Source organism: Macrotis lagotis, chromosome X, assembly GCF_037893015.1.
Source record: "Macrotis lagotis isolate mMagLag1 chromosome X, bilby.v1.9.chrom.fasta, whole genome shotgun sequence".
NCBI lineage: Eukaryota > Metazoa > Chordata > Mammalia > Peramelemorphia > Peramelidae > Macrotis > Macrotis lagotis.
In genome coordinates, this window is record NC_133666.1 from 167892421 (window position 1) to 167913222 (window position 20802).

The window sequence follows — 20802 nt, forward strand, 5'->3', positions numbered from 1 at the left end:
ACTCCTATTCTGACAGGGATGAGTTTCAGAATAGAAGAGTAGTGAGAAAATGTCTGTAAATGAAGCCTCAATGAGGTTTATGAATTGGTTTGCAAAAAAGACCTCTTGGAAGAGCTCAAAAAGAATTTTAAAAACCAAAGAAGAAAATTTGAGAAAAGAAATGAGAATCATGCAGGAGAATTATGAAAAAATTGACTGAAAGAAGCAATAACTTTAAAAATAAAATTGGCAAAATAGTAAAAGCACTCAACTTTTTTACAAAATTGACCAACTAGAAAAGGAAAATAACATCTAAAAATAAAAATAACCAACTGGAAAAGAAAACCAAGTGAATTAAAAATAAAATTAATGTTAGGTGGCATAGTAGATAGAGCATCAGCTCTGGAGTCAGGAGTACCTCAGTTCATATCCGGCCTCAGATGCTTAATAATTGACTAGCTATGTGACCTTGAGCAAGTCACTTGACACCACTGCCTTAAATTTTAAAAAAGTAAAATTAAGCAATTTAAAAGGGAACACAAAGGCTAAATGAAAAAAACCCTAGAAATTAAAATTGGACAAATGGAAACTAATGATTCTATGAGACACCAAGACTCCATCAAATAAAAACCAAAAGGCTGGAAAAATAGACAATAATATAAAGTACCACTCAGGAAAAAAATGATCAACCCAGAAAATAGATCCATGACAGATAATATATGAAAGTCATAATCACAAAAAGGGACTGAAACAGTCTTTCAAGAAATTATTATGGGAAACTGCACTAATATCCTAGAACAAGAAGATATAGTAGTCCATGAAAGAATTCATCATCATCCTCAAAAAGAAATCTCAAAATAAAATCTCCAAGGAATATTGCAGCCAAATTTTAGAATTCCCAGCTAAAGGAAAACACTCCAAGAAACCAAAAAGAAGTTATTTAAATACTAGGGACAATATGATGCAAAATTTATTAGCTTAAATATCAAAAAAACTGAGGGGCCTGGAATATAATATAATAAAATATAATATATATATATAATATTCCTTGGATTACCACCAAGAATCAACTAACCTACAAAATTCAGCATATTCTTTCAGGGGAAAAGATGACTGTTCAATGAAATAGAAGACTTTGAAATTACCTGATAGAAAAAATTAAAACTGAACTGATAATTTGAACTTCAGATACAAATCTTCAAGAGTTGCATAACAAGTAAACAAAAAGAAAAATAAATGTTACTCAATAAGACTAAATTGTCCACATACCTACACAAGAAGACGATACTTGTAACTCTAGAGAATTATATTTCTCTTAAAATACTTAAAAGGAATACAATTATACAGAAGTTGTGGGAATACATTGATAATGATGTGATGATGGTTATGACTCTTGAAAACTGTACTTCTATTAGGACAATTGAAAGGAGTATACTTTGATAGAGGGTATGTATGTAAGATAAGTATAAAAAATATGGGAAAAGGATTATACTGGGAGAAGAAGGCAGAAGCATCAGAGGATCATTAACACAATGTGAAGAGGCACAAAGGACTTATTATAGTAGAGGGAAAGAAGAAAAAGTGTGAACACTAAGTGAATTTTACTCTCACAAATATAGCTCAAGGAGGAAATAACATACAGTACCAATTGGGTTTAGGAATTTATCTTACCCTAAAGGGGAAATAGGAGGGGAAATGGGAAAGGGCAAATTGAGGGAGACAGCAGTCAGAAGCAAAACACTGATAAAGAGGGAAAAAGAGAAATGAGAAAGAAAAGCAAAAATAGGGGGAAGATAGAATGAAGGGAAATACAGACTTAGTAGTCATAACTGTGAATGTGAATAAGATGAACTCTCCCATAAAATGAAAATGGATAACTTATTAGATTAAAAATGAGATTCCTGGGGGGAGGGAGGCAGAGCCAAGATGGTGGCATGAAGGCAGCATTTCCTGGGAATTCCTCCCCCATGGAAAAAACCCCCAAAAGCCAACAAATTATGACTCTAGCCAAAATTTAGAGGGGAAGAACCCACAGAAAGACTGAGTGATACATTTTCCAGTACAAGATAACTAGAATTTTCAAGGAAAAAGTGTGTTTTGGGGCGGCTAGGTGGCGCAGTGAGGGGCAGCTAGATGGTGCTGTGAATAGAGCACCAGCCTTGGAGTCAAGAGTACCTGGGTTCAAATCCAATGTCAGACACTTAATAATTACCTAGCCGTGTGGCCTTGGGCAAGCCACTTAACCCTATTGCCTTGAAAAATCTTTAAAAAAAAAAAGTGTGTTTCACTTGGACCAGGGGTTGGATAAAAGCTGCAGGCCACTCAGTACAGCCCAACCCAGAGAGCACTGGCAACAGCTTGAAGGGGAAGTGAGAAAACTCTGCTACACCAGAATGAGTGTGGAGTGAGGAACACCAGCTGCAAAATTTGCAGTGAGAATCTGGAGAAAGCAGCCTGCACCCCCACAGATGCCAAGGGGGTCAGGGCAGACTGCAGAAATTTTCTGCTCTCCCTTGGGGTAGGATTCTGCTGTATGCCCACACTCAGATCCAGCTGCAGTTTGGGCTTACATACTAAGTTAGCCAAGCAGGACCCCTCCTTAAAGCTCCAAGGCAGAGGGAAGTGTGGTAGTCATCTACATATCAAAGCACAGGCAAGACAGCATAAGACCTTGGAGGAATAAAGGTCCCAGTAGGGTGTCCCACCCCACCCCCAAAAAAAAACCCAAAGGCTTGGAAGTGCTGTCTTGGGCTGAGGAAATGAGTAAACAACAGAAAAAGAAGAAACTGACCATAGAGAATTACTTTAATCCCATGGAAGATTAAAACACATACTCAGATGATGACAAAATCAAATCTTCCATATCCAAAACCTCCTAGTGAAATAGAAAATGGGCTCAGACTATGGATGAGCTCAAAAAAGACTTTGAAAAGCAATTAAGGGAGATGGAGAAAAAATTGGGAAGAGAAAATGAGAGCGATACAGAAAAATCATGAAAACCAAATTAACAGCTTGGGGAAAGAAATACAAAAAAAAAACTGAAGAAAATAATACGTTAAAATCAGTTTAGATCTAATAGAAAAAGCAAATCAGAAGGCAAATGAGGAGAAGAATGCCTTAAAAAGCAGAATTGGTTAGCTGGAAAGGGAAATAAAAAAGCTCTCCAAAGAAATCACTCCTTCAAATGCAGCATGGAACTAAAGGAAACTGATGACTTTGCAAGAAATCAGGAAGAAATAAAACTTCCAAAAAAGTCAAAATTTAGAAGAAAATGTGAAATATCTCATTGGAAAAACAACCGACCTCGAAAACAGAACCATAAGAAATAATTTAAAAATTATTGGGCTATCTGAAGCCATGATCAGAAGAGCCTAGACTTCATTTTTCAAGAAATAATACAGCAAAATTGTCCTGAGATCCTAGAAGCAGAGGGTAAAATAGAAATCAAGAGAATTCACCGGTCACCCCCTGAAAGAGATCCCAAAAGAAAAACTTCCAGGAATATTATAGCCAAATTCCAAAACTCCCAAATCAGAGAGAAACTTCTAAAAGCTTCCAGAAACAAACAATTCAACTACTGAGGCTCCATAGTCAGAATTACACAGGATCTGGTTGCATCTACATTAAGGGCTCATGGGGATTGGAATATAATATTCCAGGAGGCAAAAGCTCTAGGTTTACAACAGAGAATCAACAACCCAGAAAACTGAACATCCTCTTTCAGGGGAAAAGATGGACTTTCAATGAATCAGGGGACTTTCAAACTTTCCTATTGAAACAACCAGAGCTGAACAGAAAGTTTGATCTCCAAGTACAGGACTCTGGTGAACCATAGAAGGGGTGAAAGAGAAGGAATAACTATGAGGAACTTAATGATATTGAACTGTTTGTATTCCTGCACAGGAAGAAGATATTGATAACTCATATGAACTTTCTCATTTATAAGAGCTGTTAGAAATAGTATATATAAACAGGACATAGGAAGGAGCAGAATATAATGATATAATATATAGTAAAAAGATGGAGTCAATGGTTGATAAAGGAAAGTACTGGGAGGAAGGTAAAGGAGATGAAGAAGAAGAAGCTAAGAAATTTCACATAAGAGTCAAAGAAAAAAACTTTTTCAATGGAGTGGAAAGGGGGAAGGCAAGGGAGAATGAGCCTTCATTCTCATCAGAAATGGCTCAGAGAGGAAATAACATACACACTTAATAAGGTGAGAAAATCTATCTTACACCAGAGAAAAACGAGAAGAAAGGGACAGGATAAGGGGGAATGGGGGGAGGGAGGGCGGGGGACAGGTGATAGAAGAGAAAGAAGATCGAAGGAGAGGGTACTCAGATTGAACACACTTCTGGACAGGGCCAGGATGAAAGGAGAGAGAGAATAGAATAAATGAGAGTGGGGAGGAATAGAGTGGAGGTACAGCTAGTAATAGCAACTGTGGGAAAAATATTGAAGCAACTTCTCTAGTGGACTTATGATAAAGAAAGCAACTCACCCCAGAGACAGAGCCATTGGAATCTCAATGCATACTGAAGTACATTCTTTTTTCTCTCTCTATTTTTTTAGGTTTCTCATCTTCTCAGTGCGGGGAGGGGGTTAATGTTTATTCTTATAACACATTCAATTTCTATCAATGTATGGCATGGAAACAATGTAAAGACTACCAGACAGCCTTCTGTGAGGGGGGAAGGGAAGGTGAGGGGGAATTATAAAATACAACACCTTACAAAAAATGATAGGTAGATACTACTATTGCATATAATTGAAAAACAAATAAAATGCAAAAAAAAAAAAAAGACCGCAAAAAAACCCCAAGAATCCTACAATATGTTGTTTACAAGAAATACATTTGAAGCAGAGGGATACACACAAGATAAAAGTAAAATGATGAAGCAGAATATATTATGCTTCTGCTGAAGTGAAGAAAGCAAGGGTAACAATCCTGATCTCAGACGATGCAAAAGCAAAATTAGATCTAATTTAAAGAGGTAAGGAAGGAAACTACACCTTCCTAAAATGTACCATAGACAATAAAGTAATAAAGATAGCAAACATATATGTACAAGGTCTCTAAATTCTTAGGGCAGAAGTTAAAATAGCTACAGGAAAAAATAGAGAGCAAAATTATATTAGTATGGGACCTCAACAACCCTCTGTCAGAATCAAATAAATCTATCACAAAATAAAAAAGAAGAAAATTAAGAAAGTGAATGGAAGTTTAGAAAACTTAGATATAACAGACTATGGAAAAATCTGAATGGGGAACAAAAGGGATATACCTTCTTCTCTGTGGTACGTGGCATCTACAGAAAAATTTTACCATGTGAAATCAAATCAAATGCATAAAAGCAGAAATTTTACATGTATCCTTTTTGGATCATGATGTCAATAAAAATTACATGTAATATAGGGTCATGGTAGGATAAACAAATTAATTGAAAAGTCAATAACCTAATTTTAAAGAATGAGTAGATCAAACTGCTATTTAATTATGGAAATAATTAACAGTTCCATCTTAGACAATGACAATGATGAAATATCACATCAAAACTTGTGGGATAAAGCCAAAGCAGTTATTACAGAAAATTTTATATCTCTAAATGAATACATGAATAAAATAGAGAAAGAGGAGATCAATAACTTGGGAATGCAACTAAAAAATAGATAAAGTACAAATTTTTAAAATTCCTAATTAAATACCAAATTAAAAATTCTAAAAAGCAAAAGCAAAAAAATTGAATAAGAAAACAACTGAATTGATAAATAAAATTAAGAGTTGATTTTATGGGAAAAAAAACCAACAAAAAAAGAGGAGGAGCAGAGCCAAGATGGAGAGAGGATCGTATCTTAAATCTTATAAGCTAAGGACTCTAAATTTTCGAGAGACAGAACCCACAGAGGGACCCAGTGAGGCAGTTCTCCAGCCCAAGGTAACCTGGAAAAGAACAAAAAGGCTCTGCTCCCCGGGGTCAGAGGGGTGGCCCACCAGAGGGGTGGCCCACCAGAGCGAAAGAACTTCAGTCTCCTGGAGGCAGCCCCAGGGCGCTGGGAACCAGCTTACAGCAGTGGGGGAGCTGCCTGATCTACACCCCAGGGAGCACTGGGCACAACCTGGGGGATCAGCGGGGGGACCTCTGCCAGAGCGAGCATGTGAAGCCCAGCCCTCAGGGCACACAGAAAGAAGCTTGGTGGCCACAGCAGCCCAGAGCTGGAAGCAGAAGCCAGTAAGCAGGAGTCCCGAGGACATAAACACTGAGCCCAGGGAGGGGAGTGAAGAGAAACTGCCGAGCTCTGTCCTCTGCCCCTGGAACAGGACTCTGGGGCTCTGACCACATTCAGATCCTGATCCCAGTCTAGGCCCCCCCCATAGAACAGGGCCCCCCCACCTCGGCCCCATGGCAGACGGGGGTGCATATGATCATTCACAGACCAGGAGGGAGGGTAGAGCCTCACACACTGAGATCCTTGTGGGGGTGTCCCACTAATACACAAAAGTTCAGGAAACACCCCAAAAGCAGGCTCAGGCTGGGAAAATGAGTAAGCAAAGAAAAAAAGAGGAACACTATTGAGAAATACTTTGCCTGTGATCCCAAGAAGGATCAAAACTCAGTCTGAAGATGAGGAAGCACAAGCTCCTGCATCTAAAGACTCCAAGAAAAACAGAAATTGGGCTCAGGCCATGACAGAGCTCAAAAAAGACTTTGAAAATCAAGTGAGGGAGATAGAAGAAAAATTGGGGAAAGAAATAAGAGAGATGCAGGAAAAACATGAAAATGAAGTCAGCAGCTTAGTCAAGGAGATCCAAAAAAATGCTGAAGAAAACAGCATGCTAAAAACCAGCTTAGGTCAAATGGATAAAACAGTTCAAAAAGTTATTGAGGAGAATGCTTTAAAAAGAAAATTGGCCAGACAGAAAAGAGGATAAGAAAGCTCTCTGAGAAAAACAAACCCTTCAGACAAAGAATGGAACTGAGGGTGGTTGCTGATTTTACAAGAAATTGGGACACAATACTTCAAAACTAAAAGAATGAAAAATTAGAAGAAAATGTGAAATATCTCATTGAAAAAAACAACTGATATGGAAAACAGATTTAGGAAAGATAATTTAAAAATTATTGGAATACCTGAAAGTCATGCTCAGGAAAAGAGCCTTGACATCATTTTCAAAGAATTATTACAGGAAAATTGCCCTGATATCCTAGAGGCAGAGGGAAAAATAGAAATGGAGAGAACCCACCGATCTCCTTGAGAAAGAGATCCAAAAAAAAAACAACCCCCAGGAATATTATAGCCAAGTTCCAGAACTCCCAAGTCAAAGAGAAAATATTGCAAGCAGCCAGAAAGACACAATTCAAATGTGGAGCTGCAATCAGGATCACAGAAGACTTAGCAGCAACTATATTAAAAACTCATAGGGTTTGGAATATAATATACTGGAAGGCAAAAGAGCTCAGAATGCAACTGAGAATCAACTACCCAGCAAAACCCAGGGAAAAAGATGGACTTTCAATGAGCCAGTGGAATTTCAAATGTTCCTGTTGGAAAGGCCAGAGCTGAAGAGAAGGTTTGATCTTCAATTACAGGATTCAGGCAAAGCATGGAGATTGGAGGAGAGGGGGAAAATATGAAGGACTTGATGATGATGAACTGCATGTATTCCTGCATAGAAAAAATAACACTGATAATACTCATATGAACCTTCTCAATTAACAGGCCAGGTAGAAGGAACTTTTATAGATGAAGCACACAGGAGAAAACTGAATTTGAAGATAAAATATGGTGTAAAAATGGAGTCAATAGATAAAAGGGAACTGTAATGGGAGAAATAAAAAGGAGAGGAGGAATAGGCTAAGACATTTCATATAACAAGATTTTTCTTTATTACAATGAGCTATTGCAATGATATGGAAGAGGGGGAAGACAAGGGGGAATGAGGGAATCTTCGCTCTCATCAGAGGTGGCTAGGAGAGGAAACAGCATATATAATCAATGGGGTATAGGCATCTGGAGTAAGAAGGAGGGGGGATCAGGGGGAAGGGGGATATGAGTGATGGATGAGAGGATGGGCCATGGGGGGAGAGTGGTCAGATATAACACATTTTCTTTTTTACTTCTTGTAAGGGGCTGGGATTGGATGGCCTGTCTGGGACCATAGAGCTGGGTGGATGCTAGGCCTAAGGGGCGGTATGTGAGCTCTGGCCTCTTGGCCCCAGGGTCAGGGATCTGTCTGCTGCACCACTCAACTACCCTACAGCAGAGACAGAGTGAAAGGAGTAAGAAAATATAGTACATGGTAGTGGAGAAGTATGAATGGAGGGAGTTGCAATCAGCAACGGCAATGGTGGAAAAATATGGAAATAACTTTTGTGATGGACTTATCATAAAGAATGTGATCCACCCGCGACAGAGTTGGTGGTGTTGGAACAAAGACTGAAGCACATTTTTTATTTTTTTTTTGGGGGGGGGGTTTGCAGGGCAAATAGGGCTGGGTGGCCTGCCTGGGGCTGCACAGCTGGGGGATTGTTAGGTGTCTGGGGCCAGATTTGGACCTGGGTGCTCCTGGCTCAAGGGCCCGTGCTCTGTCCACCACCCGGCAGCCCCTACTATTGTTGTTACTATTTTATTTTATTTTGGGTCTTTTTTTTTTTTTGTCTTTTTCAGGGTAATGGGGTCGGGGTGGCTTGCATGGGGTCACACGGTTGGGTGATTGTTTGGTGTATATGGCTGGATTTGGCCTCTGGTGCTTCTGGCTCCAGGCTGGTGCTCCATCCACTGTGCTACCTGGCCATACCTATAATTATTACTATTATATTTTTAACTTTAATTTTAATTTTTTTCTCTTCCTCTTTAATTTATCGCTCATGAGAGTCTATATTTTTTGGGAGGAGGGGGTATTATGTTTACTCTTAAACAAGAATATTTTATTAATGTATAAAAACATTATTTGTACCAAATAAGAATAAATTTAAAAAATAAAAAATAAAAAATTTAAAAAAAACAAAGAGGAAAACTAAATTACCAGTATCAAAACTTAAAAGAGTGAATTCATCCCCAAGAAATCAAAGTAATAATTCAGAACTATTTTGTCCAACTTGGATATCAACAAATCTGACATTATAAATGAAATGGATGAATATTTACAAAAAATACAGACTGAGCCAGATTAATAGAAGAGGAAATAAAATACTTAAATAACCTCATTTTGGAAAAAAGAAATTAAATAAGCCATCAATTAACTGCCTAAGAAAAAAATCTTCAAGGTCAGAAGGATTTACAAGTGAATTCTATCAAACATTTAAAAATAATTACAATTCTGTATAAACTATTTGAAAAAAGGGGGTCATAAAAGGAATTTTGTAGAACTTCACCCCCTTTTTTTCAAATAGTTTATACAGAATTGCTAACTGGCTGATTTTAGCTACACTAAAATAAAAAGATTTTGCACAAATAAAACCAAAGCAGCAACCAAGATTAGAAGTAATGCAGAAAGCTGGGAAACCATTTTTATAACTTTTTCTGGTAAAGGTTTCATTTCTAAAATATAGAGAGGACTGCATTGAATTTATAAAAATACAAATCATTCCACAATTAATAAATGGTCAAAGGGTATGCACAGGTCATTTTCAGATAAAGAAATTAAAGCTATATAGAGTCATGTGAAAAAATACTCCAAGTCTTTATTGATTAGAGGAATGCATCTTATAACAACTCTAAAATACTTCCTCACATCAGATTGGCTAAAATGACAAAAAAAAGGGGGGGAAATGATTAAAACTGGAGAGAATGTGGGAAAACTGCAATACTAATGCTGCATTGTTGGTGGAGTCATGAACTTATCCAACTGTTCTGGAGAGCAATTGGAACTATGCCCAAACTGCACACCCTTTGATCCTGAAATATCTCTACTAAGTCTATATCCCAAAGAGATCATAAAAAAAGGGGGAAAAGACCCACATGAACAAAGATATTTTATGGCAGCTCTTTTGTAACTGCAATGAATTGGAAATTGAGGGGATCATCAATTGGATAATGGCTGAACAAGACATGTTACATGAATGTGATGTAGTAAGAAATCATGAGCTGTCAGACCTTAGAAAAGCCTGGAAAAATTTTCATGAACTGATGCTGAGTGAAATGAGCAGAACCAGCACATTGTTCAAATTAACAGCAATATTGTGGCACGATCAGCTATAATGGATGAAACTTTTCTCAGAAGTTCAGTCATCAAGGACAATCCTGAGAGAACTGTTATGGAAAATGCTAACCACATCCTAAGGAAAAACCATGGAGTCTGACTGCAGAGCAAAGCTTACTATGTTCACTTTTTAAAACATTTCTTATGTTGTTTCTTTCTTTCTAATTCTTTTTTTTCCCTCCTTAGCTCTCATTCTTCTTTCACAACATGACCAATATGGAAATATGTTAAATACTATTGTAAATGTACAACCTATATCAGATTGTTCTGGGGAGGGGGGATGGAAAGGAGGATGGCAGAAAAATATGGAACTCAAAAGTTTGCAAAAGGATGAATGCTGAAAAAATATCTTTACGTATAATTGGAAAAAATAAAATAAAAGCTTTGTAAAAAAAAATGACAAAAAAGGAACCTAAACACACACACACACACACACACACACACACACACACACACACACACACACACACAAAATAGGGGCAGCTAGGTGGCGCAGTAGAGCACCAGTCCTGAAATCAGGAGTACCTGAGTTCAAATTCGACCTCAGACACTTAATAATTACCTAGCTGTGTGGCCTTGGGCAAGCCACTTAACCCCATTTGCCTTGCAAAAAATCTAAAAAAAAAAAAAGACAAAAGGAAGATAAGTGGATGGAAAGCATTTTGTTAATTAAAATAAATTTCATTTCATTAAGAAAACAAATTCCAAAAGGGATAATTTCACAGAAATCCACGAAGTCTTGCATACAGGGTGAAATAAGTAGATTCAGAACAATTTACAAAATAACAATAGCATAATAAAGAAAAAACAACAGAAGAATTTAAGAATACAAATCAATGCAATGATTAACAATGTTTCCAAAGTACTATGAATCATGTTTCTCAACACTTAATGGAGAACTAATGACCTCAAAATATAAGACATACGTTCTGGATGGCCAATGTGGATATTTGTTTTGCTTAACTATGCCTATTTGCTACATGGTCTTTATTTTTCTTTTTTTCTTTATAACCTATGGAGAAAGGAGAATATCAAGAAAAAGGAAGATATACTGAGGTGACCAAAAAAAAAGTAAGAAAGAAATCACAGATATCTTATTTTAATAGAAAAGACAAAAAGAATCATAGGTAAGCAGAATAGCTTTGAATTTATTACATTTTTAGGGGTGGCTAGGTGGCACAGTGGATAGAGCACTGGCCCTGGAGTCAGGAGTGCCTGAGTTCAAATCCGGCCTCAGGCACTTAATAATTACCTAGCTGTGTGGCCTTGAGCAAGCTACTTAACCCCATTGCCTAGCAGAAACAACAACAACAACAAAAAAGAATTTATTACATTTTTAAAATGAAAAGTCAGCTACACATATTAGAGAACAGAAGTTTCATTTAAAAAGTCCTCTTTTTTTTCAGCTCTATATTGGCAATACTCATTTTATGATTTATTCAATTTTTTAAAAATTTACATTAAAAAAAGAAACTACTAGTGAATACTATTATCACAGAGCTCACCCACATTAGCCATAGTTTTACTTTAAAAGGACAGAAAGTCATGCTTGCGTGCTGGTTACCAAACTTGGAACAACAATTGAAAAAAAAAATGGACCAAAATATCAATGCAAAAGTTCAAGAGTTCCTGGATTTTGGGTTAGACAGCCAGAGGTTTTCTTTGTTGAATATGCACAGTGATTATCAGATTTTTATGGCAGAGGAAGACAAAGAAAAGACTGCTTTCATCTCTCCAACTGTATTTTACCAGTTTGAACATATGCTCCAAGAGCACCTGCCACTTTCCAAGGACTGATGGAAAAAGTATTTGGAGACACAAACTACCTAGAAGTGTTGGTGTGCACTGATGACATAAGTGTCTTTGAGAAGAATCTGGACCCAGGCTCAGCAAACTCTGGATGGATCAAGGGGCAATCTAGCCCACTTCTTGTTTTGTACAGTCTGTGAGCTAAAGGTAAAAATCATTCTGATGATTTCTCTCTCATCACACTCAATTTGGATCAGTGTATACCATGGAAATAATGTAAAGACTGACAAACTGCCTTCGGGGGAGGGGAAGTAAGATTAGGGGAAAGATTGTAAAACTCAAAATAAATAAAATCTTAAAAAAAAATTTTTTTTAAATCATTCTGACCTGGCAAACTGTACAAAAAGGCAGGCAGGTTAGATTTGGCCTGAGGGTCTAAGTTTGCCAACTCTTGACATAGATGAATAAGAAGAAAATCTGTTGAAGGTTGCACTAGTTAGAGGAAAATGTGCTATAATTTTTATTTTACAAGTACCATTTTTGTAGATCTCCTGTCAAGTATGTGGGTCATACTATTTTGCTAAAAGGCATGAACACTGTTTCCGAGAAGATAGACATGCTTCTGATTTGGTCATGTCCAAAAAACCTTTGAAATCTAAGATCTTTATTAGATTTGGCAGGACTTATAAAAAATTTATTAAAAAGCTATGCTGCTGCTGCTAAGTCACTGAAATGACCTTATTTGAACATGTATTATTTAAGAGGCTCAAAAGCAGGAAGACAAAAAACACTAAGTTGTCTTAAAACCAACAAAGCCATTTGGAGAATGATAGACAGACTGATAGGAATAAGCTTTCAAAGACTTGGCCAGCTGCCTTATACAGGCAACAATTCTAGCTTAAGGAGCTCTACAGCCCAAGCAAGCCTTTTATTTTGAATTTCTGAATACAGATGCCTCCCTTGGAGGACTTGGGAGCAGACCTATACCGAGGGTGATGGTCACATGAAACCGGCTTCATTTGCCCCCAGAGACCTAGTGACAGTGAGAACTGTTACTCCATCTACAACCTGGAGTTTCTGGCTTTGAAGTAGACTATTACTGAGAAATTTAAGGCACTATTTTCAGGGGAAAGTTACAAATATGGGTTGACAGCAGTCAATTTTCAAAAGATAGATGCGGATCAGTGCTGAATTAGATGCTGAAGAAGAGTAACAGCACTAGTCACACATACATATATACATACATACATACTAGATGTATTTGGCATTAACTACCAAGTTGGAAAGACTGTGGTAACCTTATGATGATGGAAAGCATTATGGCAATACCTAAAGTAGTAGTGAAAGTTAAACGTAACATCCACTGAAGTGGATGACAAGCTGCTATCAGTGCAGCTAAAAGTCTTAAGACTTCCACTAGACAGTGTGCCAACAGCATCTGTGAGCCATACTTCATTGAACAAACTCTTTTTTTTTTTTGCCTTAGGTGCCTGAGGATTACTGGCAAAGATATCAAATGGTTGATGAAGGACTTTCTAGAGATATAAAACCAGAAATGTAGCAGTGTTAGAAAAGGGCTCAATTGCCATTTTTCTGTTCCCAAAGGTTACAGATGTCAATAAGAAGCTAAATGTGAGACAAGCCTCATTGTGCATAAAAAATATACTATCAATTCATACTATGTGTTCTGAGAACATAAGTACTGGCAAGCCTTTAGGACATTTAACATTAACTACCTATCTCTACAAGGAGACAGTAAGAACACAAACTATATATAGGCGGAAACCAACCACTTCACTAAATATTGTGGCAGATGAAAGATGAAATGATAGAGAAAATAAAAGTTTGAGCTTCTGAGCAAATTGATTTATCAAGCAATGCATGCTGATTGCCTAACAAATTGGGATCAGGCTTTCTCTGCTTGAAACTAGACCCTGAATACAGGGGGAGAGAAATTTGGTCATGTCCAAAGTTGGGAGAGGGAGAATGGACAAATCCCTGAAATGAGAAAAACAATGTCCCACTTCCCCCAAATTGTCTGTATTCAATCAAAGGAACATGGAAACAATAACTCATTGACCATTAAGGGGCCAGTTTTCATATAAGTCTTGTGGATTGCTTAAGATGCATAACTGTGGGAAAACTTGCATTAGTCTTCAGATCTGAATGGATTTCTGGTCAGCAAACCTAGGACATTAGCTAAAGCAACAACAAGTAGAAATAGTTCAGTTTCTCCACCATGTAGGGCAAGAATCAAACAATGCAATAAAGTTTTTTTGTTTTAGTTTTTTTTTTTAGGTTTTTGTAAGGCAAATGAAGTTAAGTGGCTTGCCCAAGGCCACACAGCTAGGTGTGTGTCTGAGGTCAGATTTGAACCCAGGTACTCCTGACTCCAGGGTCAGTGTTTTATCCACTGCACCACCTAGCCGCCCCAGCAATAAAATTTTCTCACAATTAAAGAAAATTTTCTCTCAAGACAGAGTTCAAATTACTGAACAGAAAGGGAACTGAACTACATTCAGAATTGGGTCACAAGATGGAATCACATCAAGACGGGTTATAAGTGGAGTTCACCCAATTTCCACAATATAGATTGGTATATCCAACCCAAAACCAGAAAGTTTCACAGTTGCTAAAATAGTATAGAACATAGAATGCTTGAGAGATCCAAGGCATTGGATTTAGGCTCTGGTATCTTCAGAGGTGCTATGAGTTCCTTTAGGGAGTCAGTAGTGATATAAACCTATGATCCTATAAAAGTACTCCTCAGTATATAGATATCCTGTGAAGAACTATTTTGATCAATATTGAGTTTTTTGAGAGTTCATTGCTACCCTGGAGTCAGGAGTATCTGAGTTCAAATGTGACCTCAGACACTTAATAATTACCTAGGTGTATGGCCTTAGGCAATCCACTTAACCCCATTGCCTTGCTAAAAAAAACCCAAAAAAAGAGAAAAAAAAAAGAAAAAAGAGAGTTCATTGCTAAGAAAGCTGTGAGCTTTGGCTAGCATCAGGAAGTCTAGAACAATGCCCTTTCATCTTCAAAAGGATCCACAATTCCAAATATTTTAACTGTATTCTTTTTTTTAAGACATTCTATTTTATTTTATTTTGCTTTGTTTTTGCAAGACAATGGGGTTAAGTGACTTGCCCAAGGCCACATAGCTGGGTAATTATTAAGCGTCTGAGGTCAAATTTGAACTCAGGTCCTCCTGACTCCAGGGATGGTGCTCTATTCTCCCTGCACTACCTAACTGCCCTATATGTATGTGTGAAGGGCACTAATTACCACAACAAAAACTCTCAGTAGAAACAGCAAATGGCTTATTTTTAAAATTTATACAATTTTACAGGAATAAAGTCAACTAACTTTACACCCTACTGTTGATGTTTAGGTGTGAACCATGCCTACATACTGATTTGTATTTTGGAATGACTAAAGACAAAAAGACCAAAGATACTCACAAGCAGTATAAACACTCTGTTGAGCAAGATAAGCTAAGCAGAAGAATAATAATGTTTATCCATGTTAATATATATTTTGAATATACTTTCATATATATGTTCATTGGCATTTAATAAGAAAAATAAATTATCATATGTTAAAGATATCTATGATTTATTATTTTTTGTTATGCTTCCTTGCTTTGTATCAGTACTATGACAGTATTGTACCATTGGTTTGTTAATTTTGCTTAGTTTTATAAGCTCTGCTCATAGTTTTGTTTTGCTAATTTTGTTATTTCATAGGCCTATTTTAATTATTAATTCTATTAATATTTGACTTGTAATATATATCCTACGTGTAAATTAGACTTGCAGTTAAAAGGTACCTGTTAAGTGAAGCTTTGCCTTGTGCTCTGTCTGATGTATGTATTGTGGTGGTGCCATGGTGCTTAGTCCCATTGTCTAGGACATTAAGTTCTATGTGTTGATGAGTATTTGATGCTGTCTTATATTTTCAGATGCCAACTATCTTGTGGCTATAACTCTTGCCACTCCCCCATCTCAAACCCCCTAGCAATGCCTGGGTCTTTAGGGTACAGTCAGCTGTACAGGGGAAATGGTAGTCAATGAAAAGGCTGCAAGAGAGGGACAGTATTATGATATTTACCCAGAACTGGCAGAAATTTCATCCAGTAGAGATAGGTGGCTAGTAGTGATTAGAAAAGGAGATGAGCCCAAACTTGGTGAATGTTTCCTACTTGAGAAATCCAAGCTAAGGTAGAGTGGTCTCTCTCTTCCCCAAATTTTCTCTTCCCTTCTCCCCTCTCCAACCTTTTCTACAGAATAAGGCAAAAAAAATCCCATATTTTCAGATTTCCATTTTTTCCTCCCCTCTGCCACCCCTCCCTCCTCACCACAGTAGTTTGTAAGTCTTGTTACCCTTTTATGAAAGAGTTCTCACTGGTGTAACCCAGTCCTTACTATGAATCTCAGAGTTCATGGTGGGGTGGCCCTTAAGAGTTTTCTATGTTTTTGAGAATTCATAAGTGAGGAATCCTCCAGTTCTGGTATGATGGTCATGGGGAACAAATTTTATTACAACTGTATTAGCTCTTCAATCTTCTCAAGAGTAATAGGAAGAGGGGTGGCTAGGTGGCGCAGAGCATAGAGCACTGATCCTGGAGTCAGGAGTACCTGGGTTCAAATCCGACCTCAGACATTAATAATTACCTAGCTGTGTGGCCTTGGGCAAGCCACTTTAACCCCATTGCCTTGCAAAAAAAACTTAAAAAAAAAAAAGAGAGAGTAATAGGAAGGTCCAATATGGATCTGGGCAAATTATTTCCCTAATGATTAAAGATCCTAGACTTCCAGTTATCTTCAAAACCCTGGAACCCATTATGAACAGTTGCCCCTAGGGCTAAATCTTCCTTGAGTCCCCCTCAAGTTGAAGAAGAGGAGGGGGGAGGAAAGGAGGATGAGGGACTGGACAAAGCTCCTCTAAGTCCCAGAAGGTACCTCCTGCGAGCATTTTCCATTTTCCTCTTCCATTCCCATTCCCTTTCAGTCTGCCTACCTCATGCTCCACATGGACAGCTACTGTTAGAATCCGGATTGAATTGAATAGGACATTAGTATGGTACAGGAAAGAGAGAATGGGGTGAAAAAAAAGCATTAGCTTCATGATCAGTCGAGTTCTGGGTTTGAATCACAGTTGTGTCTCTAGATGAGTGGCTAGGGGAAAGTTTTCCAAACTGCAAATTGAGGATAATAATTCTTGAACCACCCACTTCACAGGTTTGCTGCAGGGAAAGAACGCTTTGGAAACTTATAGCTAGTTCGAATTAGTGCAAATAATGAATACTCTGAAGGGGATAATTGAAAAAAACGTTCCATTATTAGAGACCTTTTGGACAAAGTGGATAGAGGGAAAGAAGAGAGAGGAAGGGAGGGACGGAGAGAGACATACAGATGGATAGGAGGGGGGGAGGATAGGGAAGGTTTAGGCTCTAAGGACTGGATTTATTCCAGATTTCCATTAAACTAGAACTAGGGGCGGCTAGGTGGCTAGGATAGAGCACCGGCCCTGGAGTCAGGAGTACCTGGGTTCAAATCCGACCTCAGACACTTAATAATGACCTAGCTGCGTGGCCTTGGGCAAGCCGCTTAACCCCATTGCCTTGCAAAAAAAAACCAAAACAAAACCAAAACTAGAACGAATGATCCTATTTTACACAGGTATAACTTCAAATAGCGCTAATTCGAATACATACTGAAAATTATATGGTTACATAACGGCGTGCATTATCCACACAAGAGATGCGGGATCAGGTGGGAAACCCCGCCGCCCCCCATCGTACGGACGCCGGGGCTGACATCTGCGGGCGCTCCCGACCCCAGGAGGGACGGTTTAAGAGTGGGGGGAGGGAAGTGAGATGGGGGGGGAATTGTAAAACTCAAAATAAATAAAATCTTAAAAAAAAGAATGCTAACGATTGCTTTAACATAAAATTGAAAAGAAAAGAAAAACTTTCTTTAAAAAAAAAAAAGAATGTGGTGGTGGAAGGGCGGTTAGCCCCTGAGGCCCAGAAGCCAGTCCCTGACTGCGCTCCCCTCCGGCCCGGGGAGCCGGGGCATCAGGACAGGCTGGAGCGCCCTTCCCCTCTGGCTGGTCCCCGAAAGGCCGCTCTGGGTTCTGGGCTCGGGACATCTCACCTGGAGTTCTAACCACCTCCGTCTCGTTTCAGCCTCCACAAGTTTGCCCGGTTGCTAGGGGAGGATGACGCGGCTGTCTGGTTGCTAAGGGAAAATCCGATGACGGCCTCTCCAAGGTGAAAGTTGACTGGTCACATGCCCAAACTTTTGGGTGGGGGAAAATGCTTTCCTCACCAACCGGTCACATAGAAAACAAATCTCTCTCCAATCGCTGCCTTCTGAGGGCGGGGCTCTGCTCGGTCCGCCTCTGCGGGAGACGGTGGTGACGTCCTCGTTTTTAATCCAATCATGATGGTAAGCCTTTGGATAGATCGCTCTCTTGGCGAATCACCTTGAGGATCCCCGACTATGGGCCGGGTCCAGAAAGATGGCTCAAATGACCTATCTGTCCCGCGATCCAATCAGAGTCTGCGGGATAAGCCGGGGCTTCTCGGAGGACGGCCGGTGACCAATGGTTGGAAGTCTGCGGAGACGCGGTCCAATGAGGACTTAGATCGGCAGGAGGGGCCGGGAGACCGGAGCTCCCTGTTCGGGAAAGGGGGCAAGTGTCACTCAGGCCGGGAGAACCGCGGAGGCTGGTTGCGGCGGCGGCGGCGGGCAGCTGGTCGGAGCCTCCGCAGCCTTCGCCGCTGTCCTCACAAGATGGAGTTTCTCCTGGGGAACCCGTTCAGCACCCCGGTGGGACAGTGCCTCGGTAAGGCCCTCTGAAGGGGCGGCATCTCCAGGCCGGCTCGCCCCGGTCCCAGCCCTTCTCCGCCGGGCGCTGTGCGGGCCGCGGGGGCGCGGGGCTGAGGCGGACAAGGCGGCGGGGCCAGGCCCCGGCCGCGTCTTTGCGTGGGTGCCCGGGCCACCTCCTGAGCATCCCCCAGACCGGGCCATCCGATTGGACGCTTCCCGAGGGGCGGCCCCTGCTCTAGGACCCCGCTCAGGCCAGTCGGCGCCGGAGGCTGGCCAGGCTTCTTTGAGCAGTGCCAACTTCTTGGTGCCGACCTGAGCCATCCTGGTTGTGCCCCCAATACGAGGTGGTGAGTGGCACCTTCCACTCCCTACCTCATCACTGTCGTCGTTTCTTTTCTTTCTTTCTTTCTTTCTTTCTTTCTTTCTTTCTTTCTTTCTTTCTTTCTTTCTTTCTTTCTTTCTTTCTTTCTTTCTTTCTTTCTTTCTTTCCTTCTTTCCTTCTTTCCTTCTTTTCTTCTTTTCCTTTCCTACTTTTTCTTTCCCTTCCTTCCTTCCTTCCTTCCTTCCCTTTCATCTCTCCTCCTTTCTCTCTTTTCTTCTCTAGGTTCCTGCCTCTCTTCTCTCCTCCTTTTTTCCTCTTCTGCCTCTCCCCCCTCTTCTTATTCTTCTCCTCTCTTTCTCCCCCCCCCCTCCCCTTCTCTTTTCTCCTTTCCCTCCTCTCCCCTCCTCTTCTTCTCTCAGCATGACTGACTCTGGAGTGAGAAGACTTGGGTTCATCCATGACATTTACTGTCTCGGTGGCCTTGGCATTTAATCCTCTTGGGTGTCGATTTTCCTACCTCTAAAAATGAAGGGATTCAACCAGATTGTACTCAGGTCTCTCTGTCTCTAGATCTGTGGTCCTTTCTCTTGAAGTTTTCTAAAATACAGTAAAAAAAGACTTCTCTGGATCTTTTTGTTTGGATGGGAAAGGGGGGGGGGTTGAATTGCAAAACCCATAAGTTTTTATGTCTCTGGGGCTCACAGATCTTTTTTATTTTTAGTTGTTTTTTTTCCCCCAAGCCAAATGGGGTTAAGTGTCTTGCTCAAGGCCACACAGCTAGGTAATTATTAAGTGTCTGAAACCAGACCTGAACTCAGGTACCCCTGACTCCAGGGCGGGTGCTCTATCCGCAGTGCCACCTAGCCTCCCCAAAGTTCAGATACTCTTGACAGGGATACTAGTGTCATGACACTAGGGAAGTGTTTGCAAAGAAGCAGTGAAACAGTTTGCCTTGAGAGAGTGAACAAATCATTGTTGAGGATCTTCTTACCAATACCTACTTGTTCGTTCATCCAAGGCAGTATTTTTGCTAGAGGAGTTGTCAAGAATGTTGTGACTTGGTTAGTTTACAGGCTGGAGGGTGGACTGGTAAAACATCTTTTTTTTGGGCGGGTGCATTTTTTATTCTTGCTTGCAGGACTGGTTAAGGTAGTGGTGATTTGCTTACTGGCTGCCTTGTTTTCCTGGTTTTAGAGGTCTGAGAAATTACTGAACCTTCTTCACCTTTCTAAGAACTGGTTTATGGAAATGATTAAAGGAATGAAAGAGGTTGTGTCTTGGTGGAGCAATAGCCAAGGAAAACTTTCCCATTTCTTTTCTCTTCACCCCTAGTTTCCTTTTGCACATCCTTCAGGTAATTTTCCACAAGGACCTTATGTCACATTCATACCAGCTCCACAGTTCAGTTTGGAATCTTAAAATTCTTGGGGTAGCTAGTTGATAGAGTGGATAGAGCACTAGCCCTGAAATGAGGAGGGCCTGAGTTGTGTCAGTAAGTGAATCAGGGATTGTTTTCATAGCACTTTGTGCTCCTTTAAATGTAGTACATTTATAGATGTAATCTGTTAGACAACAGATGAGATATAATGACCAATTAGCAAATAAATGCTGAGTTCCTTTTCTGTGCTAGCATGATTTCAAGGCCTTGGGGGGGGGGGGGGGAATACAGAAATGTGATATGGCTCTTGCCCTCAAAGAACTTCTAGTTT

General features: G+C 39.7%; 2 protein-coding genes across 6 annotated transcripts in view; one reads left to right on the forward strand and one right to left on the reverse strand.

Annotated features, from left to right (window-relative positions):
- Positions 1–18328, reverse strand: part of DRC3 (dynein regulatory complex subunit 3) — a 132253-nt gene extending 113925 nt beyond the window's left edge. For all 3 annotated transcript variants that reach the window (XM_074208442.1, XM_074208440.1, XM_074208441.1), the window contains exon 1: positions 18094–18328. The gene's annotated coding sequence lies outside the window, so the exon portion shown is untranslated. The remainder of the gene's footprint in view (positions 1–18093) is intronic.
- A 294-nt stretch (positions 18329–18622) lies between these two features.
- TOM1L2 (target of myb1 like 2 membrane trafficking protein) overlaps positions 18623–20802 on the forward strand; it is a 170746-nt gene continuing 168566 nt past the window's right edge. Inside the window, exon 1 of one of the 3 annotated variants that reach the window (XM_074208437.1) lies at positions 18623–18787. In XM_074208437.1, the coding sequence (XP_074064538.1) occupies positions 18736–18787 (52 nt within the window). In that variant the 5' untranslated portion in view covers positions 18623–18735. The remainder of the gene's footprint in view (positions 18788–20802) is intronic. The other 2 variants (XM_074208438.1, XM_074208439.1) reach the window with 2 other exon arrangements.